The following is a 26087-nucleotide window of genomic DNA, read 5'->3' on the forward strand; positions in this document are numbered from 1 at the left end:
CCAAATCTCAAAGCGGCCTACAAAACTCATTGCATGCATTGTCAGCATATATGACATGTAACCTTATAAGCATGTGTGAATGCACTGTGCCGTGCTAAAAAACACTTATTTGATCATAGTGGATCAGGTGTTTGCCGCTTGCTAGATGAATAGAAGCATCATTTTAATTGGTTTTCTCTATTAAGCGGGTGCTAATGTTAAAAACAAGAAGGATGGTAATCTATTCTTCAATCAATTTCTCAATTCTCTTCAATTATTTCTCTCAATATTTTTGTTAAAAACATAGGGGATCCAAAGAACCAAATGCACTGACTCCAGGTAGTCTTGTACTATTGGGTCAGGTCATTTTATAGCCGACCGGTTTCTGTGGTGACAGGTGGTTAGACCACATTCATCAGGGCTTTAGCTCTGGGCTGGTAAGTACAAGCCCTCTCCTTTACTGGTGCAGCGTTAATCTGCATAGATAATACTCCTCTACCCTGTCCATGTTGCTGGTTGTGCACAGCGGGTAAATGGCGGCCTGAGACCTAGGGGCCCAGGGACAATGTTTTAGTATTGTCATCTTGTGTGCATCAACACATTAGCTTAAATACATGTTGATATCTATATCATTTTCAAAAAACCAGGGATCGCAATTAGATGGACTGCTGGAGAGCCGCCGGATCCACCCGCGAAAAGGAAATGTATGTGTATTTGTAAAATGGGAGCGGGCACGCCACCGGCATCAAGGAGCAGGTCAAACAAAAACCACAGGATGCAGAACTCGAGGTTGTAACACAGTATACCTATTTGGGAATTAAGGTAGATAAACATTCTAACAAAGCCCATTTAGAACTTCTGCAATCAAGTTACAACTGCTATTTCTCAAACCAAAGTCGTCATATATAAGTATGGCAAATTTTCAATTTCATCTGCTATTACATACTATAACCAAAAAACAACTCCAATATTACTATATGGACTAGAAACATGGCTTAACCTTGAGAATGACATCCTACAAAAACTAAAGGGGAAATATTGGAAGTCTGTATTAAATCTACCTCAATGGTTCCAGTGGTATTTGTGCGCCATGAACTTGGTTTACTATCACTAGCGATCAAATATCAATGGCGCCAGTGTGCCCAATTGAGAAAATGCATACTGTCAACATTGCCATATACCTTGCTTTCGGCTGTTGCCTGTTTTATGTTGAAAACTGATTATGAATTTGCTAAAAAATGGAAAACAGTATTTAACATCATGGAGGAGGCTGATGTCTCCCTACAAATATTGTTGGAAGATCCAAACGGAGCAAAGAAAAAAACTATATTTACATGATTGGATTAAAACATGTGAGCAATGTTCTAGATATAAAGACTTTATGAACAACCTGTTTGCAAGAAAAAAATTGGGCAATGTGAACCTTATTTGCCTCGGTACCCATCAGTTTCCTTGAGAGCAGCAATTTTACGTTTTAGATATAATCTTTGGCCAACTCGAGAGGTATTGAGCAAACGAAAACAAATCCATAGGGTATTTTGCTTTTGTCGAGTAAAAATGTAACCCAAATAGAATCCTTAAGACAGTGTTGGAGTGTACTGAACTGGATGATAAAAGAGAAATGTTTTTATCTAAATACTACAGCCATTTGTCAAGTCTCAATGATGATGAAATATGGGAATTGTTCTTTTCAACAAACCATATGTCAGTATGCATTGCAACCAAGAATTACTTGGAAAATGTTCTTGAAAATTAATAATGACATCAGAGAATTGTGACAAATAATTAATCAAACTGCTGAGACAAATGAAAAGAAATGAATTGGCATTTTGCATTCTGTATTCTATATTTTGCATTTTTGTTTTAATCCTTGGCTACTGTTTTCTTTTCTTTGTTATTAATACTGTAAAAACTCTTTTTGACATTATGTAGCTGAAAATGAATGTAATTGTAAAGTTGATTTATCAGCAATAAACAATAAAAAAAATATATATATATATTTAATTTCGTTCACCGTGTGCAGGGATGAGTCAGGTAGCCAACAGGGAGAGGGGGGAGATGAAGAGGAGTCAAAGGAAAGGGTGGAGATGTGTGCCAAAGTCAATACTTGTCAAGCAAGGTTAAGAGCCCATTTCAAAAGGTGGCGGGAGGCATGGGGAGCTGTACAGATCCAGTCCCATTGTGCCAGCATTTGTCAACCACGGTTATCCCGTAGCTTTCAGAGATAGCGAGCACCCGAACAAGAAAGTAAGGAAAACTATCAAGCCAAAAATCCAGAGAAGAGAGTCGAACAGTCGCTAGACGACTGCATTGCTCTGCCGCAGAGGGAGACTGCATGATCAAAAAGAGGAGAAGCACATACGTTGATGCCAACGCGCACCGGAGGCTCTGGTGCTCTGTGACAGGGAGAGAGGAAGCCACCTCCATACGCGTCAGACAAGAGTACCTCGCTGAGCTGCCAAGCAACAGTGGCAAGCCTGTGTAACAACCAAGAGGGCCCCCTTGATCACTGAGTACTGAAAGGGGAGCAAAACCCACTCTCCGCAGAACCTGGAAGACCCAGAACAGGGTCCTTGAACATGAACACTTGCCTTCCCAGGCTGCCATCTCCATTATGTGGCATGCCTGTGGCGAAAAAGTGAAAAAACCAAAATGTGTTTGTGGTTTGAGCCATGTCGCTCACAACAATGGTTACAAAATCAATAACACGTTAATTGAACATTCATGGGTATACAACCCTATGCCATTGTTATTCTTAGTTCACCCTTTCTTCACAATGGTTATGAAAACTTTTATTTTACATATGTTTATCAAAAAAATGAACAAATCACTTGCAAAAATATTGTTAACAATAATAGATATAAACAAACATGGAATCATTCAATGTTTAATGGAGCTATAAGCAGTAGGAGGAGCGAAATGCCTCGAGAAAGATCATCATAAAAAATGTATAAAGTGCAACTGTGCAATCAATAGCTAAAGTGCTACTACAGCTGTTAAAAGTGCAAATATAAAGGTTAATATTCGTGGCTATTTGGGAAGTATGATTAAGATTTATAGTACACGCTACTAGTCCAAAGGCAGTACAGTGATGGTAAAAAGAGTGGGCAGGGTTTACCTCGCTATGTATGACTTTCCACTTCTCGCACACACTCGGGTGGGAAAGACAGGGCCAGATTGGCCAGGGAAAGAGACCCAATCCTGGCAGACAAAAGGGGGGCGGTATATAAGCAGGAAGTGTGACTTACTCAAGTGAGATTAGAGATGGTGGTCAACCAAGAGACCAACAGGAGGGAAGGAGTAGCAGAGTGGCAGAGGGAGTAGTAGTGTGGAAAAGGGAGTAGAGTAGTCGGAAGAGGAGCAACATCAAAGTATGTAGGTGAAACCCAGGAGGTGCAAGGAGTGCGGCAAGTAGATGAGAGGAAAGAGTAGCAATGGGAGAGATGACTGTGAGCATGTTAGATGGAGCCTGAGTCAAACCGGGTATTTATAGGTCAGTATCAGAAATTCCCTTTAGAACACCAACACCTGGATAGTGTAGGGAGAGCTAGATAGTCCCCGAGTGAGTTTAGTAAGGCGTTTGGCAGAAGATGGACCAAGAGAGTAGGTTTCAATCTTCTGTATGTGCTAATCTGGGTTAGGGTGGTTGTTCTACACCAGGGGAGAGAAGGAAAGGCGGCCATATGACCAACAAAATCTTTAATAAAAAAACCTTGAAAAGCTTCTGAGATTGGGAGTGATTCTTGTACCATCTGTGACTGTAACGCTCACCTGATTCTCGCAGAGGCGCCGGTCTTGACTGGGCGACTACCGTATCTTCAAAGGTGATGTGTAGCACCCGGTTGGCTCTTTGGGCTGGACCTCTGTGCACTGTATGCCTGACGTGTAGAGTAAGATGTCTGCAGATAGAAAATATGGGGTTAATGAACTGGGGTTATTGGGGTGTCCCTATCTCTTTCCTCTTCTCCTCTCCTGTAGACCCCCAAAGGTTAACGCTCTCACCTTAGGTAAGTGAATGCCGAGCTCTCCATCTGCCTCGGGGCAGGATGCTGTAACCAGTTTCTTCACTGGATAGGTAGCGCAGGCCTCTTGACTTCAGAGGACTGCTGTCCGTCGTTTACTGCACGAACGGTAAGTTTCGAGTCATTCAAATGTCTTTAAAGTCTTTAGTAATGATGTCTCTTGTTTTGCAGGGTTCCGGCGATGGCGGATGACGGGCTGAAGTGAGTTGAAGATGGAGCCCGTGTGATGAATAGAAGCGCCTGGAAGCACGTAAGTAAGCGCTTGTTGCCTGCTTCACTATGCGCTCTAACTGTCTTTTTATTTTGCAGGTACGAGTTCGGAGCGGCTGCAGGGTGCCGGAATACCCACTGGATTAGATGTGGAAAGGAGTAATGGCACGTGAGTATTAAAGTTCCCCAATGTCTTGAAACGCACCTTGTTTTGTCTTTCAGATGCGGGATGCAGCGCCGAAGGCCTCCGGAGCGTGCGAAGAGTTGGTAAACTTTTGTCTTTCAGATGCCGGAATGCTAACCTGTTCTTTCTTGTCTTTATGGGTGTTGCTGAAGACTGGATTCAGGATGGTAAGCCTTTGCCTTTCAGATGCCGGAATGCTAACCTGTTCTTTCTTGTCTTTATAGGTGTTGCTGAAGACTGGATTCAGGATGGTAAGCCTTTTTCCTTAGGCCCAGGACCGGATGCAGAAGACACGATGAGCGTTCTGCTGCAGAGGTTGCAGAATAACGCAAAGCAAGATTCATCCACCGGGTGTGGTTTAAATAGCCTCCTGTAGTGCTTAGGTATCTCCTTCCACAGCCACGCCTAAGTAAGAAAAGAGTTCCTGGTAAGAAAAGAGTTCCTGCCTTCCAGAAGAGTTCCAGTGTTCTGAATCTAGGGAGTGGCTCCAGCCCCACCCAACAGGAAAAGTAGTTCCAAACAGAAGAGGATCAGAGGCTCAACTGGCAGGCAAGTAAGCAGCATGGTCTGCTGACGGTAAGTCCACCCAAGCATTATGAGCCCGGCGCTTCCAGCGCTGGGACTGGGCATATTTATGAGCCTGGTGCCACTGGCGCCAGGACTGGGTCCAAAAGGTCCCAATTGGGACTGGTTGGCACTCGGAACCTGGGTTATGGATCTGCTTCCAAGGGAGTTGGGAAAACCCTGACCTTTTGGAAGCAGAGATCATGACAGTACCCCCCATCAAGGCCCCTCCCAAACCGGGCTTCTCCGGGGGTTTTGGCTTGTCAGGAAATGTTCGGTGAAATCTTTTGATTAGGCGAGGAGCGTGGACATATTCAGCAGGTTCCCAGGATCTCTCTTGGGGGCCGTAGCCTTTCCAGTCAATTAGGTAGAATAGTTTAGATTTGGAGATCTTGGAGTCCAGAATGCTTTTGACTTCAAACTCGAGTTCTCCATCCACTAGGATAGGTTTTGGAGATTTGGTTAGTCGGGTTTGAGGTTGCACGGGTTTTAATAGAGAGACGTGGAAGACCGGATGTATCTTCATGTGCGGGGGCAAGTCCAACTTGACCGCTACTGGGTTTACTATGGTAGTGATGGAATAGGGACCAAGGTATCTTGGGTTGAATGTGCGTGGCCCTTTTAGAGATAGATATTTGGTGGATAACCAGACTTGATCCCCTACTTGATAGTGAGGGGCTTCCTTCCGATGTTGATCTGCTCCTTTCTTGTATTGTTCTTTAGCCCTTTGAAGGTGAGAAACAGCTTCCTTAAAGGCTTGGGTGATTGTAGAATGCAGGTAGTCTACTGCTGGTGTTTCAAGATCTTGGAGGGGATCCAACTCCGAGGTTCGAGGGTGACTGCCGTACAAAAGAAAAAACGGGGTTTTCCCAGTTCCCGAATGGACAGAGTTATTGTAGGCATACTCGGCTATCCAAAGGATATCTTTCCAAGTTTTTTCAGTTTGTTGCAGCATGCAGCGTAAATACTGTTCCAGAGTTTGATTGGTCCTCTCGGTTTGTCCGTCGGTCTGAGGGTGGTGACTGGTCGATAGTCTCACATCAATTTGAGCCGACCGACAGCAACTTCGCCAAAAATGAGAAATAAATTGACTACCTCGATCCGAAATTAGAACCGAAGGAAAACCGTGCAGTCGGACGATGTTTTCGAGAAATTCTCGGGCCAGAGTTGCTGCTGTTGGCAAGCCTTTGAGCGGAATGAAATGCGCCATCTTGGAGAATAAGTCCACGATTACTAGAATCGTATTGTATCCGGAGCATGGAGGTAGATCGGTGATGAAGTCCATAGAAAGCGTATGCCAAGGGCGAGGTGGGATGTCAATAGGGCGTAAGAGGCCTGCTGGTCTTTCCTTTTGACTCTTGTTTTGGGCGCATACTCCACAGGACATTATAAAGTCTCTGATATCTTTTTTCCAAGACGGCCACCAGAAGTAGCGCTTGATCTTTTCTGAGGTCTTGGCTATACCGGGATGACCTTCCATTAAAGAGTCGTGATAACAAGAGATTACTTTTTTCTGTAAATCTGTGCTGGGTAGGTATAATCGTTCTTGGAAATACAATAAGTTGTCCTTTACTGCAAAGTCCTTTCCCTGCAGATGCCAATTCTGTATGTCTGCTGGAGTTACAAGTTGCCTGGCTTTATCCTTAACTTCCTCTATGGATTCTGTGGCGATTACACCCAGAATTCTTTGTTCGGGAATGATTGGTACAGGTTTAGGGTTGACCAAGTGTTCTTCCACTCCCATCCGAGAAAGGGCATCGGCTTTACCGTTCTTTGTACCAGGTCGATAGGTAATTATGAAGTCAAACTCGGCAAAGAATAATGCCCAACGGAGTTGTCTAGTGGATTGGGCTTTTGCGGTCTTCAAATATTGCAGGTTTCGGTGATCCGTAATCACAGTAACGGTGTGTCGGGCCCCCAGCAGTTAATGCCGCCAAGCCTTAAAGGCAGACTTGATAGACAGAAGTTCCTTGTCAGTAATCGTGTAATTGATTTCAGGAGGCGAGAATTTGCGGGACCAAAATGCCACGGGATGCAACTGATTGGTTACCGGGCCTTTTGTGATAGAACTGCCCCCATGGCAAGGCTTGAAGCATCAGTTTCCACGATGTAGGGGAGTTCGGGGCAAGGGTGTTTTAAGATTGGTGCAGAGATAAATTTAGTCTTCAAATCCTGGAAAGCTTGTTCCGCCTCGGTAGACCATTCAAAACGTTTGTTTTTATTTAACAAGGCAGTGATGGGCTGGACTATTCGAGAGAATTCGGGGATAAACCTGCGGTAAAAGTTAGCAAAGCCTAACATGCTTTGCACACCTTTTACGGAGGATGGTGATGGCCATTTGAGAACTGCATCGACCTTCTTTGAATCCATACGCACTCCGCCAGGTGATAATATGAATCCCAAGAATTCAACTTCAGTCACGTTGAAAACACATTTTTCCAACTTGGCGAAAAGTTTGTGTTGACGCAATCTTTCGAGGACCATTTTCACGTGTTTCCGATGTTCAGATTCCGATGAAGAATAAACGAGGATGTCGTCAATGTAAACAACAACACATACATCTATGAGCTCTCTGAGGACATCGTTCATAAAATATTGAAAGGCGGCCGGGGCATTGCAAAGTCCGAAGGGCATGACCTGATATTCAAATAGCCCATACTTGGTGCGGAAGGCCGTCTTCCATTCATCGCCCTCTTTTACTCGTACCAAGTGGTAAGCTCCTCTAAGATCCAGCTTTGTATATATGCATGCTTTTCTGACTTGGTCCAGGAGTTCAGGGATCAAAGGTAACGGATATCTATTCTTAACGGTGATCTGGTTCAGGGAGCGATAATCGATACAAGTTCTAAGGTCTCCTTCCTTTTTTGGAACGAAGAACAAAGCTGAAGAAGCAGGGGACTTGGAAGGACGAATAAACCCATTTGCCAGGTATTGATCCAGGTATTGTCGAAGGTGAAGGTTCTCAGGCTCGGTGAGGGCATAAATTCTACTACAAGGAGGAGTAGATCCAGGTATCAGGTCTATCTGGCAGTCATAAGACCTATGAGGAGGTAGAGAGTTAGCCTGATCCTTCCGGAAAACATCTTGGTATTCTAGGTATTCAGGAGGTAACTGGGGAGTCTCTGAAGAAATTGCGGCCAGTGCAACACCAGGTGGAGGGTGACAAGTAGAGACACATTCTGGAAACTGGACCGTTCTTGCTCGCCAATCGATCAGAGGATTGTGTTTCTCTAACCAAGGTATTCCTAGAATAATCTGAAACTGAGGGGCCTTGATCACATCGAACACGATCTTCTCATGGTGTCCATCTTGACTTACTAGCGTCACCTCTTGAGTGGTATGCGTTACTGGCCCGGAGGCTATCTCCGTACCATCCACCGTAGTAATGACGTCCTTTACAGCCTTGGGACAAAGAGTTAGATTCATCCTCAAAACCATTTCATGATCCACATAATTGCCGATGGCACCGCTGTCGACGTAAGCTTCAATTGCATGTAATCGATCCGGATTATCAGGGCTAATGAGGACCATAGGTATCACGAAATGCGAGGTCACGGAACTGGTTTTCACGCTCGGCAAGAGGACCTCTATTCTTGTCGGGCGAGGTCGTTTCCCTGCTCAGAGTTTGTAACTTTGGTAACTGCAGCTCCTACTGCCTTCTTGGCAGGTTTCACCGGACAGTCTCGAAGAAAGTGCCCTGAGTTTCCGCAATATAGGCATAATTGCAACTGTTTCCTCCTTTCCCGCTCCCTTTGTGTTAGAGGACCTTTCAGACCCCCTATTTGCATGGGTTCCCCGGAGTCTACTCCTTTGGAAGGAGTTGGCGGTTTGGAAAATACTCGAGCATCAAACTTGGAACGATCGGCCTTCCTGTTCTGCAGCCTGTGATCTATTTGAACGACCAAGTCTATATAATCTGAACAGTCTTGTGGGGGATTCACTACTTGGGCTAAAACGTCTTTGAGCTCTCCACGTAGACCTCTATAAAACAGCGTAATCCTTTTGTCCTCAGGCCATTGAGTTTCCACTATTAGTCTATTGAAAGATGCAATATAAGCCAAAAGGTCTTGATTACCCTGTCGCAACGAAAGAAGCTCATTGTCCAAGGCCTGCCCCTGTGAATGTCTTGCGAACAGTTTTTCCATACTAAGCTGAAAGGCTTGAAAATCATGGAGAACCGGATCATCTTGATTAACTAGAGGGATCGACCAGTCTGCCGCATTGCCACTAAGGTACGAAAGTACAAAAGCTACTTTTGCTTGATCAGTTGGAAAGGCTGCTGGCCGGCATAAGAAGTGCAACCGGCACTGATTGATAAATACTGCAAACCTCTTTGGGTCACCAGAAAATCGTTCGGGCGGAGCCAGAGGTACATTCCCAGGTAGGTTGATCTGCACTGGATTCATAGAGGATGTTGAAGGAAGATTTGCCCCTGATGCGGGTAACGGGGTCTGTCCGGCTTGTGACTGTAGCACTTGTCTAGCAAGATTGTCTGTTCTCTCCTTGGAAATAATTAGTTCCCTTCTTAGAGCATTCGTTTCCTGACGAGCTGCATGCACTTCTGCCCTTAGTTCCCCAAGTAACCGGGCTAGGGGGTCAGTATCCGAGGTTTCCATAGCGCCTGGGCGAGAGTTTTGCGGTAGGCTTTGCGTTCTGTAACGCTCACCTGATTCTCGCAGAGGCGCCGGTCTTGACTGGGCGACTACCGTATCTTCAAAGGTGATGTGTAGCACCCGGTTGGCTCTTTGGGCTGGACCTCTGTGCACTGTATGCCTGACGTGTAGAGTAAGATGTCTGCAGATAGAAAATATGGGGTTAATGAACTGGGGTTATTGGGGTATCCCTATCTCTTTCCTCTTCTCCTCTCCTGTAGACCCCCAAAGGTTAACGCTCTCACCTTAGGTAAGTGAATGCCGAGCTCTCCATCTGCCTCGGGGCAGGGTGCTGTAACCAGTTTCTTCACTGGATAGGTAGCGCAGGCCTCTTGACTTCAGAGGACTGCTGTCCGTCGTTTACTGCACGAACGGTAAGTTTCGAGTCATTCAAATGTCTTTAAAGTCTTTAGTAATGATGTCTCTTGTTTTGCAGGGTTCCGGCGATGGCGGATGACGGGCTGAAGTGAGTTGAAGATGGAACCCGTGTTATGAATAGAAGCGCCTGGAAGCACGTAAGTAAGCGCTTGTTGCCTGCTTCACTATGCGCTCTAACTGTCTTTTTATTTTGCAGGTACGAGTTCGGAGCGGCTGCAGGGTGCCGGAATACCCACTGGATTAGATGTGGAAAGGAGTAATGGCACGTGAGTATTAAAGTTCCCCAATGTCTTGAAACGCACCTTGTTTTGTCTTTCAGATGCGGGATGCAGCGCCGAAGGCCTCCGGAGCGTGCGAAGAGTTGGTAAACTTTTGTCTTTCAGATGCCGGAATGCTAACCTGTTCTTTCTTGTCTTTATAGGTGTTGCTGAAGACTGGATTCAGGATGGTAAGCCTTTTTCCTTAGGCCCAGGACCGGATGCAGAAGACACGATGAGCGTTCTGCTGCAGAGGTTGCAGAATAACGCAAAGCAAGATTCATCCACCGGGTGTGGTTTAAATAGCCTCCTGTAGTGCTTAGGTGTCTCCTTCCACAGCCACGCCTAAGTAAGAAAAGAGTTCCTGGTAAGAAAAGAGTTCCTGCCTTCCAGAAGAGTTCCAGTGTTCTGAATCTAGGGAGTGGCTCCAGCCCCACCCAACAGGAAAAGTAGTTCCAAACAGAAGAGGATCAGAGGCTCAACTGGCAGGCAAGTAAGCAGCATGGTCTGCTGACGGTAAGTCCACCCAAGCATTATGAGCCCGGCGCTTCCAGCGCTGGGACTGGGCATATTTATGAGCCTGGTGCCACTGGCGCCAGGACTGGGTCCAAAAGGTCCCAATTGGGACTGGTTGGCACTCGGAACCTGGGTTATGGATCTGCTTCCAAGGGAGTTGGGAAAACCCTGACCTTTTGGAAGCAGAGATCATGACAGTGACCCACACTACTTCGGTCTTCCGATAAGTGCCATTTTCATGATTCAGAGAGTACAGAAGGCTGCAGCATGGTTTGCACTTAAAACTGAAATGTTATGACCATGGCTTCAATTTTCTTTTCAGTTGGATTTATGGGAAAATTCACATTCAAGATAAGGCCCTTTCTCTTTAGCTGGAAATCCTGTCTGATGCTTTCAAGTTGGTAAATTCTGCGTGGCTGCTAGTTATTCCACAGTTTTAAGTTGACTGGCGTTGGTTGCTGCTCCATCTCCATTTAGCTCAAATGATTTTGGAATTCTCTGAAAAATCGCCACTTGTTGAAATGTGGCTCTACGACCAGCGACTGTAGCATGAGTAAGCTTGAGGCTCTGACCCGCTTTCCCCTGATCCTTTCTTTGCTTCAAGTGATATAATCCCTTCTGTTGTCTTAAAGCACAGAGACACCAGAAATAGTGGGCATGAGCTTTACATATGTAAAAGATTGATAGAAATAAACATAGAAATAAACATGGAAACAAGATTTTGAATGGGTAACTATTCAATGGGAAATATGCGTTCTTTGGGATGAAGCAGGTGATTAAGTTAATATTAGGCTGGCCTATTTTCTGCAATACTCTTTATTACTATTGTAGCAGCAGTTCATAGTTATCACAACAAGGTCTGGGAGTAGCCTTATTTGCAGAGATTGCTTTGCATTTCATATGCACCAGGAATAACCGCTTGGTTTTGTTTTTCTATTTATGCAAATAGGAAATGAAGGATCAGATGTCCAACTCCTCTGTCAAGGCATTGACTGAAAAGAAAGAACGGCAGGTGAGGCAGCCAAAGGCATGCAGGTGCCTAAAGAGTCTGGTTGCACGCATTACCTGATGGTTGTAATGACTATTCTGTAAATTTGCCTGTAATGCCTCAGGAGCGAAGAGGCTTTCCTCTCAACAGAGAACACACCAAATGACTTCAATAGTGAAGCACTTGCATTGTGATACCTATAGGGGACACTTTGAGGGATTTTAGATGGTGAAATGTGTGTTTAACCTAGTTTATCCTACTTGTTTACTGTACATTTGTATGTATTTATTGATTTAAAAAATGTATCATAGATATACAACTAGAGACCTTTTTGGATTGTAATGGAGACCTTTTATATGCCACAGATTCCATATTTTATGAAAGGTTTCTAAGAGCAGATTGGATTCAGAATTCTTTAAACCGCCTGGGGGAGGAAGATGAGCAGGGCTGCTGGGGTGACACCAGCCTGGCATTGACACCAGAAGTGATATCCTAGTTATATAGCCGGATCTACCAATGAGTGTTAATTTTTCTGTATGCGTATGCAATAGACGCAACTGTAGCCACACCTTTTTTGGTTATAATGACCTGTTTTGTAGATGTCACTAAATAAGACTTGCGACTACGTTCTTTGTAACAAATGCAGTACACTGATGTACTAAGTTTCTTGAATCCGAAGAAGATCTGGCGTTGGTGTGTGGATCTGGAGTAGGACAGATTTGGTGATATTTTCCAAAAGTCCTCTGGTGAGGGCTTAAGAAGATCAGCTTTTTAATGGTAAGCATAGTTTCCCTAAATTGAACAGATAAGGCTTCACACTTGTTAGAGAATGGAAGCTGAGTGGCAGTAAGGTAAGGTTGACACACACACACACACGCACACATGCTCATACACACGTTCATAAAGCAATGGCTACATAGTACTGAAAATATACTCTTTGAAAAGCTACACATTTAGAAGAAATCTGCAATTAGTACTACATGTCAAAAGCATGGCAATAAAAACTGTGGAACCCTAAGGGACAACAAACAAAAACTCAGATGTGCAAAATGTATGCTTTGTATAAGTTAAGTAGTCAAATGTTTTGGTAGTTTCAAAGAGTTTGAAATACTTTTTTGTTCATAGAGACCGGTTGGACAGTAGGCAACTGCCAGTTATGGTTTACACGTTTCAGGTTAGCATTTCTTTAGGGGAGCCATAGTGGAGGCAACTTCAGGCTGAAGCCAGTGGAGGACCCAAACAGTGGAGATTCCAGAGAAGATTTGGGAAAGAGGATTGCAGAGGGGGACCAGAGATCCAGAGGCAGATGATGTTGTGGTCTGGTGCCCAGAAGAGAGGAATGCAGGCATAGCTCCCATGCGCAGATGAATGGAACCAATGATTCCCTATGGATATGCACACCCCTGTCTATTGCCATCACTATAAAACTCCTACTCTGGAGTTCAGTCCCCTTCGAAGCACCGATCCTCATCTTGGAGAAAATTCAGAAAATACAATTTCTTTTCAAAGCTCCCGCCCATCTCAAATTGAGTTGTTTAGGCAATTTAGGCTGGAATTTTGTTTAGCAGAATGCCCAGTGTTCTGTGCTCCTTTATTCTGCTCCTTCAGTGGACAGTGGAGGATAAATAGTACAAAGAAAAAGCAGCAGAGGGTGGAATCAGGATTGGTCTGAAGGGGGCTATGTGTAAGGGAGGCATGGTATCGCAAGTATGACACTCCCACAAGTTACAAAACCTTTCTTAGATTCTTGATGCTTGTAGATAAAAAAAAAATAAAAAAATACGTTGCCCTATAGCTATGATGGGAGTAGTCTCTACCATCAAATAATAAAGAAAACACAGTCCTAGTCAGTCTGTCAAATCAAAATGGCCTATACTAACGAAACCTTATGCCTGCCCTAGCTCATATACGAAAGGTGTTGTAAAGGGAAATATGTATGCAAAGAAAAGTCAGTGTTCTAACATAAAAAAACAAGGTGGCTGAGTCGGCTCTCCTCCCCAGATTGGACAGCATGGTGTAAGGCGGGCCCCGTACACAGGATGACACACTCTCGCTCAGGTTATCTAAAAAAAGGCAGTTCAAAACGTGGGCCAAGGTCCGCTTGGCCTTCCACGTTAAAGTCACTTTTTCCAGCTTTCCAAAAATCTTTCACAGTTCAACAAAAGTTCACGTAGGTCCCCCTCGGTCAGGCTGGGACCTCGTAATCGCAGCACTTGCGGGGGTTCCCTTCCCCAAGCTTCATTCACATTCTTTAGGGGTTCCCTTCCCCTAACTTATTTCATGTTTCCGGTCTCCCTCAGTTGGGCTCGGACCTTTCACTGATGTCGAAGACTTTCAAATGTGCAAGGCTTTTACCATAGACCTCCGCAAAACCACTTCGACTTTCACTTCAGCTCTCCCTTAATGTTATTTGCTCCAATGTATCTTGGTATTGGGAGTTCCATATCCATAACTCATCTTAACTTAATCGCCTTTTAACTTCCCCTTTCATGGGGTTTAATCTTGACCATTGCGCATTTCAAATTTTGTTCACTTTTTGACGCTTTATAACAAGACATCAAGCATTTCGCGGAGATTTTCGAGTGGGCTACTTCCTTTCGCCGGATCACTCCGCTACTCTGTATCACTGGCTTCACAATTATCAGTAACTTACTGGTTTGCTTTCTTATGCGTCTTATCGGCATGCGTGCAACCTTCAATTGTGAGATACACTGTTGCGGCTTCAATCCTTCCTTGACACAAACTGGCCTTTCATGTCTTTCACTAACTCACAGGTTGTGTGCATTCCTTTCTTGTCTCTGCGACTTTGCTTCATGGTTCAAAGTTAATAACACAGGCTCGGCCTGTCGTTCACCCGGGAGGGTCGCTGGTGTCCTTGAAACATAATGCAGGCGTCTTCTTGTCTGGGATTTGGCTTTCCCTGTGTCTCCTTCACGGTTTCGCAGAGGCAATGACCTCCTGCAGGGAACTTCAGGGTTTCCATACCCATCGCTCTGGTCCCTCGATCGGTCGTCCTGCTCCAGTGGATTTGCATTCACTCCAGAAGATCTGCGCCTTCTTGTGTCTCACCTTGCTCAGAGTGTGTCTCGATGTTCCGCCTTTTATCCGTTTGAAGGTAGCTAATATGTATCAGATGTATGTTAAGAAGGTCAAGTGCCTGACTTTGCCTGACCTGATTAAGGGGACCTGTCCAATGAGATGTGTAAGTGTTAGCCTCTTTACTCTGTCGCCATCTTCCTCGGCCCAGTGTTTGGGTATAAGGGGGTGGGGGGCTGGGACGTTGGAGAATCCTATAAAATAGGATTTGTTATTGGTCCGGCAAAGGGGGGGGAGAAATACCGCATCTCAACATCAGTTGCCTCATCCCCACTCCCCGAAGATCACCCACCCAGGTAATCCTCCTGCACTCGTCCACCCCCAGGGTCTGGATCCAAAGGTGATGGCTGTGCCCAGGGGGAGGGAGGGAGGGAGACAGAGGGATAGGGATAGGGAGAGGGAGAGGGATATATATCTGGTGTCTAGCAAGTAGTAAGACACCCTTTCCTTTGGTTCCTCACAGCTCCCTCGCCTATAAAGGGCAAAGAGATTTTATTTAGAAAATGACCAGGCTAAATTTCTTTGATCTTTTTGACAAATATGTTTTGAACAATACTATTATCGCATGGATCACTCTTGGATCGGTCTTTGGACTTCTGATGCCATAACGGCCATCATCGACAGAGGACTCTCAGAAGGACGCTGGTGAGCACTTTTCTAAGTGAGGCCTCATTCGACTGGGACAGGCCCCCCTGTGGCGCTGGGTGATATTTCCACAGTGGCGCATGCTCCACAGAAGGTGACTGAGATGCCCACATAGCAAACTCAAGCTCACTTGGAAAGTATCTTTGATACAGATTCAGAAACACCCAGTCGTGTGCTTGATGACCTTTGGATCCTAGATGGTTTTAGGAATAAAGTAGTCTGACTGCTGAGGATTTTGCTATGGGACTAAAGGGTGCTGTTGTTCTGGTTGTGTCACTGCTGGGCTTTTTATTTTTCCACTGGCCTATCTGATAACAGTATTTAACACAATACTGTTATGCCCACAGTAGCCACAGCCTCAAGATGATCTGTGACCCGATCTTCCAAGACATTCTGGAAGTCGACCAAATCCTTAAATCTTGGAGGAAGTCACTTGGTCCTTGTCCGTTTCTGTGAGGCCCTGCAGGAACTAGTGCTGTCTTTGTGGATAAGCCCTCCTCTGAATACCCACTGTGTAATAAGGTGGCAAGGGAACATCGGGTATGAGTTGTCTTTCAGCACATCTCACCCCATAGAGGCTTTTCAGTATCTGCTCCAAACATGTTCCATAGCCTTCCACTGGTCAGAAAATCGGAATGTTTTTACACTTTTGGATGGAAGGCATTTGCTCCACCAGGGATTGAAATAAAGATTTGATGATCTGATACCATCTCTTGGCTAAAAAGGTGTCGCCCATTAATGGGGAGCTACGTGTCGGGTAGGAGGAGCTAATGTGTCCCTTGGCACAAATGTAACTTGCACATAAGATGGAAGACTATGTTGTAAATGTCTTCTGATGTGTCTTAATTCTCTGTTATGCCTATTCCTAAACACACACAGTAAATGTTGGATAACTTTCCATTTGGCACTTGTTGGCCTGGTGAGTCGAAAGTAGTTCTTGGTAGCTGTTGGTAACAAACTGACGAGCCTTTCTGGTTACCCTCAAACACTAAATATCTCCGAGCAATTTCAATCCCTTCTTCATTTATGTACATATATTAGGAAGTGCCAGAAGGAAAGACATAAGGTGGACCGGATGATGGTGATCAATCTTTGAATCTAGAGTTTTATGACATTTACAGAGCCAAAGTCTTTTACCTTCAGAGAGAACCTTTGGCATTGGGAAAGTGCAAACCATTTTGCTCCTATCCATTGGCAGAGTTCTCCTTATGAAGCTTTCATGAAAGTCTCCCAAGTTCTGCTATTCTATTTTGTTGGCTTGTGAAAATGGGCTGCTATATTCATCAAATCATAAGGAATTGGATAAGCCCTTTCCTAGAAAAAACAGGGAACAGATGCTGTAATCCTGGCTATGATGGAAGAACATTTTAAAATGGACCTGCAGTTACAATAAAGAACAAACACTATCCCAAAAAAAAAAATGGACCTGCAAAACAAACGGTATTTTCAGTGTGTACAATACCGATGAGTCCCTTTTAACAGTCACATGACAGACCACTGTGGTAGAGGAGGGGGTCTGGGAGGGTGTTAGAGAGGCTCTGAGTGCTAATGATGCCCACAAGTGTTGTGAATTGGCCATTTGCCTCAAATAAACCATCAGATGTCTATATATCTATCCATCCCCTGGCATGAAGGTGAAACAGCAGAGTACGTTTTGCAGGCAGGTTATTGTTGGGCAGTTTTACTAAAGGTCACTTAAGGTAGGACTGTAGAGGGTTTGGAGCCCTGTACACTAAAAGGAGAATCTTCTTTAGTCCTACCTTCTCTGAACTTCAGTAAAACTCCCTAACGCATCAACAGGCATGCAGACAGACAGATGCACAAGCACACTGATAGACGTTCAGAAAGGCAGGCAGACAGATGCGCGCACACAGGAAGATGGACGAAGACGCACACACGGTAGCAGACGCGCGCACACACAGACCAACATAGACGCGTGCACACACACACAGACTGAATGATGAAATATGAACATAGAATCCAAGGGACATCCTTTGGTAACATAAGAATTTCATGTATTAGTAGAACAGTAATAAGTTTGAGTTTCCTAAGCTATGGCACATCACTCCTACAACCACGCTAAGCACAGTCTGCTTGATTTTCTTTTTTTTTTAATTAATAGTTTATTAATACAAGCTGGCAATCTGGATATTCCAGTTAGCCTTCTTACCTAATGAGTTTCTGAGATTTTTTGGCCACATAGTATGTGTTCTTAAAGTGTAATGTGCTATACAGCACAATAGACATAACTTCGTGACATTCTGTCTTCACACAAAGAAAAGCACTTGTATAGTTGAACATTAAAACACAGCAAGTGTATGTGTTTTTGTATATTGTAATGTGATCTACGAACATAGGACAGCATAAATAAATTCTTATGTTTGTGTTGTGCACTGTATTTATATTCCTAGTTTGTACCATGGAGAGTAAAGATAAACAATTGCCTCCGAGAGGCAGAGACTCAAATACATCTACATATACACAACTCGGATTCACTTGCAAGAAAGATAGCTCACTGTGTTTGCTGCTAATTACTGTGCTCACTGTCTGATCGAGGACCAATTGTTAACATTAACCATTTACTTAGACCTTCTTAGACAGTCCTGCAAAGACAGACTCTTGTTAAAATGTGATCTACAAACATACCAACATACAACTAAAATGTTTTACCAATTGAAGGTTTACCTTCCAGTTGTGTATGGTGCATAAATGTACAAAGAGTACAGAAGACATGTTCAAATATGTGCGACACCACGTTCACTTCACAATTTACCGTTTCCGATGAACTAGTTTAAAACCAATTACTCTAAACAGTCAGTTGTGTAAATATGTTATATGTCAGAACATAACAAAATGAGACTGAAAGTTCTAAACATGTCTGTATTTCTCATCACAAACAAATGGCTGTACCCTTTGTATCTCATACTCTATATGTATTCGTAATTTATAACATAAAATACGAATACATGAAATTCTCTCTGCTAGGTGCATACAGAGAGGCACCCAGGCACAGAGATGAAATGCAAACGTAGGAAATGAGACACATACTTTGCTAGTAAGAATTTCTTACACCAGTGGATCAGTCCAACGCTTGGGTTTATTAGGCTTTGAAGCACCAATTCTAGAACGAGATAAGCACAGTCTGCTTGTATTAGGAATATATATACACACACAAACAAGCTGCATATTATAATTTAGCCTTGTTATTGAATGAGTTACATAAACGGATGTGTTGGTCCCGCAATTTTATACAAAAAGTGTAATGTGATATGCAAACCTACAATAACAGAATGTTTGCTTTGTGACATTCAGTTTCCCCACAAAGAAATGCATGTACTTTCTTACGGTGTATTTGTAATTTGTACCTTTTGAATATGAAGATGGGAGAGAGGGAGAGAGAGATGGAGAAAGAGTGAGAGAGAGACTCATAAACTATATATATTTCTGCTGCTTGTGGCATCTGCTTAGATCACATGCTGTACATAGTCCGACATCTAGTGGAAGATGCAGAGTATTACAGTTGTGTTTTTTGAAAATGGACATCGACAGGGCGTACCAGTAATACTATCCCTAGTGTGATGTCACCTGTACCCATGATCCCTCACGCGTCGAATATCATTGCGACGAACCGGACGGCCTTGTAAGGCCGCCCCGGGCCTCGGTGCCCAGACAGTAGGGAGAGAGGGGGGAGGCTATTGTTAGGAAGCAATTTGTAGAATGCATATTCTCCCCTTCCTACACTTTGTTCGCCCGGCTGCCATCACCTTTACCCAGTATTATGGAAAAACGCCCCATTTAAGTTTTGCCTTAAGTGCAGCCGTAGGTTCCCCTGGGTAGACAAACATCTCGCGTGCAACCTTTGCTTCCTGAGAGATCACGTCAAGACATCTTGTCGAGCTTGTAGGCTCTTCAAGACTTAAGACATTGAAAGACCGTTCCATTAAGCACTGGGCCCACCATGCCAGGCAACAGGCCATGGAAGTGGAAGTAGCCTTTAGTGATAGCAGCAACGCCGCACTTTCAGACGGCGAGGGCACCGGAGTAGCAGTAGCTACCCAAGCGCAAGCCCCCGACACCATAGGACAGGCCGGCGGCCATGTTGTGGGGACCACACCCGGTGGCGGTAGCGCTCCAGTTACACACACCACAAAACACACAACGCCTAGTCAGCACTCGATGGAGGAATCGAGAACTTGACAATGCTCGGCAATCCGTGAAAGTTCAACTGAATCCCGGTCCTCTGGGCAATCTAGATCCAGATCGCCGCATGACAAAACAAAGATGTCGAAAGACAGTAAGACGTCAAAAGACGGCAAGGATGCCTCGCGAATAACAACCTCCGAGGGTCATTCGTCTGCAGACAAAACTTCGACCCCCACACCCGAAATTCGACACTCTTCTTCAGATAGCAAGATGTCAGGCCCAAAGAAGTCAGTTTCACTCTCTTCTGACAAACACCATAAGATGCATTGAAAAACCTCCCATACAGAGGATTTATCCAAGGGGAGACCTAAAGACCCTAAGCCTATCCCACCCACCAATGAAGATATGGGTCTTCCCGAGCCTGAAACTATAATTCCAAGCTCGAAAGATTGGTCTGCAGAGGACAATCGACAGAGTCATGCGTAGGATGTCCTTTATTGGGAATTTCTTTGAAAAGCACCCTAGTCAGCTTTTAAGCCTTCAGACCACCCCACCCACCTCAGCCCCCTCGGGCTCTCAAACCCCTGTGTCTCAACCACCGTCAAAAAAGGTTTGTACTGATGTCCCAATTCAGGGCAGAGTGTTAGATCTGTATGACCCAGAAGAACAGGAGGATGTTTTGTTTATTGATACATCTGATCCTCTACTTATAGATGACGACTTAGAATAATTCTATGAGGGGGACGATGAAGACCCAGACCAGGAGGTCAGCATTTACTCCTTAGATTCACCCATTAATCGGGATCCTCCAGTAGTAGACTCTCCCATAGACAACCAACCCCTACTCAATGAAGTTGTTACTAAAGCGGCAGAACACTTCCGCATAGATACCCAAGAGGTGGTAGAAGACAGAGACTTCGTGGAGCAATTGTTGGGAGATAAAAAGACTGTAGGACAATTTATTCCAGTCTATACAGCGAAGAATTCAACCTTCTCTGGAAGCACCCAACCTTACACGGGCTGTTAACCCGCGTATAGAACATTTTTTCAGACCTGCATCTTCCAACCCCCTCTACATAAGAGGACAGTTAAAACCGGACTCCCTCGTGGTTACAACCACATGAAAGAGAGCAGGCACTCCCCTTGCTTCCTCCGAGGCTCCTCCAGACAAGGAGAGCAAAAAGATTTACGCAATCGGAAGGAAGTAGCCTCTTCTGCAGCCTTCCAAACTCGCATCGCAAATAATGCTACACTTCTGGCAAGCTTCAACTGCCACAAGTGGGACAAGGTTTCTGCATTACTTTCATCCGCACCTGAGCCACTTAAGTCCCAATTTGCCCAGGTGGCAGCAGACGGTAGAGCAGTGTCTACCTGTCTCCTAAAGTCAAACTTTGACGCAGCAGACAATGCAGGTAGAATCATCGCGGAAGGCACTATCATTAAGAGACACGCATGGCTTTGCCAATCAGGCTTCAGGCCGGAAACACAAGCCACCTTAATCAATATGCCGGTGGAAAAAGATGCGCTCTTTTCAAAGGCGATAGACGCATTAAAAATTGCTAAAGATGAATACAAAACACTTAAGTCTTTAGGCCAGCTCACGAACAAATCCACGGGGCAGAGGGGCAACAGCAATTTTCACCGTTTTAGAGGACAACATTCTCAAAGGGGATCTGGATACAACCAGGGCCAGAGTTCCTATGGTAATAACCAAGGACAATCTTTTCAAGGCTTTCCGCGAGGACAACGAAGAGGTCATGGTACTCGGGGCAGAGGCCAAGCTTGAGGTGGCACGCCACCTCAGAGCAAGTGACGTTCCGCTCCAGGTACCCTCCCATGCATCTCCAGTAGGAGGACGAATTTCCAACTTCACCCACGCATGGGAGGGTATTACATCAGACAGATGGGTGCTGTCAACGGTAGCAGGGGGCTACTGTGTAGAACTTCTTCAAAGACCTTGCGATCACCCTCCGAGACAAAAGGTACACTCAGAAGAACATCAACGGATTCTTCTAGAGGAAATTACAGTGCTTCTATTAAAGGACGCTATAGAAGTGGACCCAGGCAACCAGCTAAACCAGGGTATTTATTCAGCTTACTTCCTTGTACCCAAAAAAGATTTAACAATGCGCCCTGTGTTAGATTTAAGGCCTGCAAACAAGTATATCAAGCAACAAAAATTCTGCATGACCATGCTACAAGAATTAATCCCGCTGCTAAAAAAGGGGGATTACATGGCAACACTGGATATGAAAGATGCCTATTTTCATATTCCAATGTTTCCAGCGCACAGAAGGTTCTTGCGTTTCAAAATAGCGAACCAGCACTACCAATTCAAGATTCAAGGTGCTGCCCTTCGGAATAGCCTCGGCTCCAAGGGTATTCACCAAGGTACTGGCGGTGGTGGCAGCACACCTGCGCAGGGAGGCAATCCCAGTGTACCCTTACTTGGACGACTGGCTCATAACAGGGGAATCGCCTCTGATTTGCAGACAAAACATTCGAGCATCAGTCAACCTCCTCTTTCAATTGGGCCTCTCGATCAATGAGAAAAAATCAAGCCTGGTGCCCAGCACCTCAAAACAGTTCTTAAGAGCTATTCTAAACACAGAGGAAGGGTTAGTCTTTCCCTCAGAGGAAAGAGTAAAGAACTTGTTACTGCGAATACCACACTATCAGGCCGGCCGCCAGATAAGGGTGCGCAAAACAATGCTTTTAATAGGCATGATGGCATCTTGCATTTACCTGGTTCCCCACGCGCGCCTGTCCATGCGTCCCATACAAGAGTGGTTGGCGAAACAGTGGTCTCAGGCAAGCGGTCAGTGGGACGATCTAGTGGTCGTTTTGCCAACACTAGTACAAAATCTTCGCTGGTGGACGAGAGAAAATCTGACCAACGGGAAACCCTTCTATGATCCGGAGGTACAAGCCAAGCAGTGGTCACAACAGATGCCTCCCTAGCAGGGTGGGGTGCACACTACCTTCACCACACAGCTCCGGGTCTGTGGTCACACTCTACGGCGCAGAACCACATCAACGTGCTTGAACTTCTAGCAGTGTTCAAAGCCCAACAATCATTCAAATCCCATTTAACAAGTCTGTCGGCACAGATCCTTACAGACAGCACCACAGCAATGTTTTATATCAACAAACAAGGGGGGACACGCTCTCCAAATCTATCCAGACTTGCACAGAAAATCTGGAGATGGGCACTCAAACGGAAGATGTTCCTAGCATCTCAAGATGTTCCAGGGGAACACGACTCTCTAGCAGACTCACTGAGCAGAGACCCCCTGCCAGAAGAACACGAGTAGCGTCTACACAAAGAGGTTCTAGAACACATCTTTTCCCGGTGGGGTTCTCCAACTATAGACCTATTCGCCACAAGCGAAAATAGTCAATGCATAGAATTCGCGTCCAGGTTTCCCCAGCCAGGCTCCAAGGGGAACGCTACATGGATGAACTGGTCTGGGATGTTTGTCTATGCTTTTCCACTAACCCCTCCGATGAGGAAAGTGGTGAACAAGATCCACAGGGAACCGATGATGCTCATCCTAGTTGCTCCTATGTGGGCGAGGCAACCATGGTATCCACACCTACGCAAATTGGCAGTGTGTTACCCCCATCAAACTCCTGTGCCGGTACAACCTGTACTCTCCCAGCACGAGGGGCTAACAGTGCATCCTCAGCCCAACTCAATGAACTTGGCAGCTTGGCTCCTGAAGTCTCAATTTACCCCAGAGATGTATGGATATCTTGAAAGAATCAAGAAAACCTAACGCAAGGCACTGTTACTATGACAAATGGAAACGATTTGTTATTTGGTGCCAGAACAAACAAATCAACCCAGTTAATTGTACTCCTCATAATTTTGTCACCTATATGCTCCTGAAATGGGGGTCATGGAATGCGTTAACGGGGTACTGCCCTAACTCTAGATACTGTGTAACACAAAATGGGGCAGAACACATCTGTAGTGTGATTTGGTTATAGCCTAATGTGTTTGATTTCCGAAAAACAGGAGAAAAAAACACTGTTTCTGGAAAAAACTACTGTGGTTGAGGGCAAGGTTAATTCTAAAGGAACAGGGCTGTGAAAGAAAGACAGAAAGGATAGAGTGAGGATAGAGTGAAATTCTAGCTATCCCTTCCTCCTATCCACACCTTAGCCTAGGCACCACTAATATACGCCTATTAAACAGGGGATAGGATAAGAAGGTAAACTACTTTCTTTCTTCAGTTGTAAAACATCCAGCCTTGTACTATTAATGCCCATCAACCACTCTCTTCCACTATGTGTATGTATTGGAAGAGACAAATAGCCAGACAATAAAAAGCAGTGCCTCACTGGTCTTGGGTGCAGCCATCCACTAGGGTATTCACAATTTTAATGGCTTAGGGGATTGCCTGTAAACCAAGTGCACTATGTTTTAAAAGACACAAAACACAAACAACCCAAATTTGTGTAACAAATTGGTATAAAGACAATACACACTTCACTCACCGTTTCAAAGATGTAAGTATTAGAGCGTTGAGTGGGGTGGAGTAAAAAGATTGCTCACATACGGTAGGTCGGCATTTGTGCCTCCTATAGTGTAGCCGTCACCGTCTACCGGTTTCAGTGGCATAAATCTTGCTACGGCCACTTTCACCAGGACAGTCTTCTGGTTCTATAGAACAGGCTGGGTCTAATCAGTACCTACCCTGTGCCAGAACTTCAGAGAGGGTGGAATTATACTTAACCACCTTCTTTGTGTGCCATGGGGCTGGAGTGAGCGGGTGAACCTGTGTGTAAAGAAGAGGAAAATACACCACAGTCACCTCTAGGCTAATAACTGCCAGGGCATGGCTTTTGAATCAGCATTGCTATTGGTGCCATTCATTCTTTTAAAATCCACACACAACTGATGAGTCTCTGTCCCCTCATCACCCATCAAGATCACGTCTAGTGATCCCACAAAGGCCATTTACATTTAACATTAACTGGTACACATATATGATCTCTTCAAGCCAGTTTTACACAATTTAACATGATCAAGAGCCTATTCCTGTGTTTTTCGCTAAGGCAGAAGCTTGGCCAGCGTAGCTGTAGCATACATCCCAGCCCCTGTTGTACCAGGTCGTATTCCACTGACCTTAGTAGGAGGGATTTCTTTTCCTTCTATTTCTTAATTGTGGTACAATCACGTTCCTAGGACTTCACAAGATAGTGCCTCATATCAAAGGATATTCGTTCCTGTTTTTGGTATGGAGGAGAAGGAAACCATATATCAGGATATTGGTCTCTGCATGTTATTCAAAACATTTTGGACATCAACATAATAAGTACAAGGTTGGCGGTGTTATTGCTGCCCGTGATAAATCGGCAGCACCACAAAAGCCCTTTACTTGCCGAATCCGACCGCGCCATGGACTATCTATGAAGCGGTCCCTTGTGCGCTGGGAAAGGGGTGCGCTTACCTTCCTGAGTACGAAGTTTCCTCTCCGTTCCAGCTCCCGTGTGCGTCGCGGGACAGGTGACTAACTCCATATCTTTATGGAAATGGTCACGTTGATCACGCGGTGTGTAGCGCATACGTTACGTTGGGAATGTGTGGTCACAATCAGGAAGTCCGGCGTTATTCTGACAGTCGCGGAATGGACGACGCACTCCCCAGTGTGCGAGTGCTTTTGACACATATTATGTCTTACAATTACCATGACCAGCATACTCTCTTAGTGAGATAGCGGAGTTCATCTGTCAGGCAGACTATTTCGGTAATTGTCAAACCAGAACCTCCCTCCTGCATCTTAGCAGTCCTGTGGTGAATTGGTTGATGTATCGAGTTTGCATATGTACTTAATGCACAAAACCCGGCGGAGTTCTATCTTTTTCACCACGTGAGTGATGGTGCACGAATGGTCACCATGCATGAACGGGGATATAGAAAATATAAAATATATATATATATATACACGTATGTGTCAACATATTTGTATATAGTTTATGCTATCACTGGCAACTAGACAGCGAAGGATGTATCCTTGTCTATAAGCTCTGGGGGAAAACCAGAGATCTAAGTAGTCATTGATAATTGTTGCCAAGGGATATTCTCATTGAGACCAATTTGGTCTGTCTTCAGGCGAAAGACCCATTTCTGCTCTCTTTTAAGTAGCAGATTGGCCATATCACCACCTCTCCTGGGGCAGTTCACTTTTTCAATTATTGTCCATTCTAAATCTTTGGCCTTATGTTTCATTAATTTAAAATGGTCAACCAGGGGGGCATTTTCCCGTTGGGTCCTTATGCAGGACAGGGGTTCTTGTATGCGTTTTTTGACAGGTCTTGTAGTCATACCAATGTACTTCTTTTTGCATGGGCAATTAATCATATATATTACATTGGTGGTGTTACAGTTTGTAAGTGACTGTTGTCTCCATGGTGTTATCAATCCCAAATCCAGTGTTTGCGTTC

The 26087-nt window shown here is 44.7% G+C and overlaps 1 protein-coding gene across 3 annotated transcripts in view; it reads left to right on the top strand.

Moving 5' to 3' along the window:
- Positions 1 to 26087, top strand: part of STX6 (syntaxin 6) — a 503047-nt gene that overhangs the window by 80669 nt on the left and 396291 nt on the right. For all 3 annotated transcript variants that reach the window (XM_069641445.1, XM_069641444.1, XM_069641443.1), the window contains exon 4: positions 11712 to 11774. In XM_069641445.1, the coding sequence (XP_069497546.1) occupies positions 11712 to 11774 (63 nt within the window). The remainder of the gene's footprint in view (positions 1 to 11711; positions 11775 to 26087) is intronic.

Source organism: Ambystoma mexicanum, chromosome 1q (assembly GCF_040938575.1).
Source record: "Ambystoma mexicanum isolate Mex_15411 chromosome 1q, UKY_AmexF1_1, whole genome shotgun sequence".
NCBI classification, from domain to species: domain Eukaryota; kingdom Metazoa; phylum Chordata; class Amphibia; order Caudata; family Ambystomatidae; genus Ambystoma; species Ambystoma mexicanum.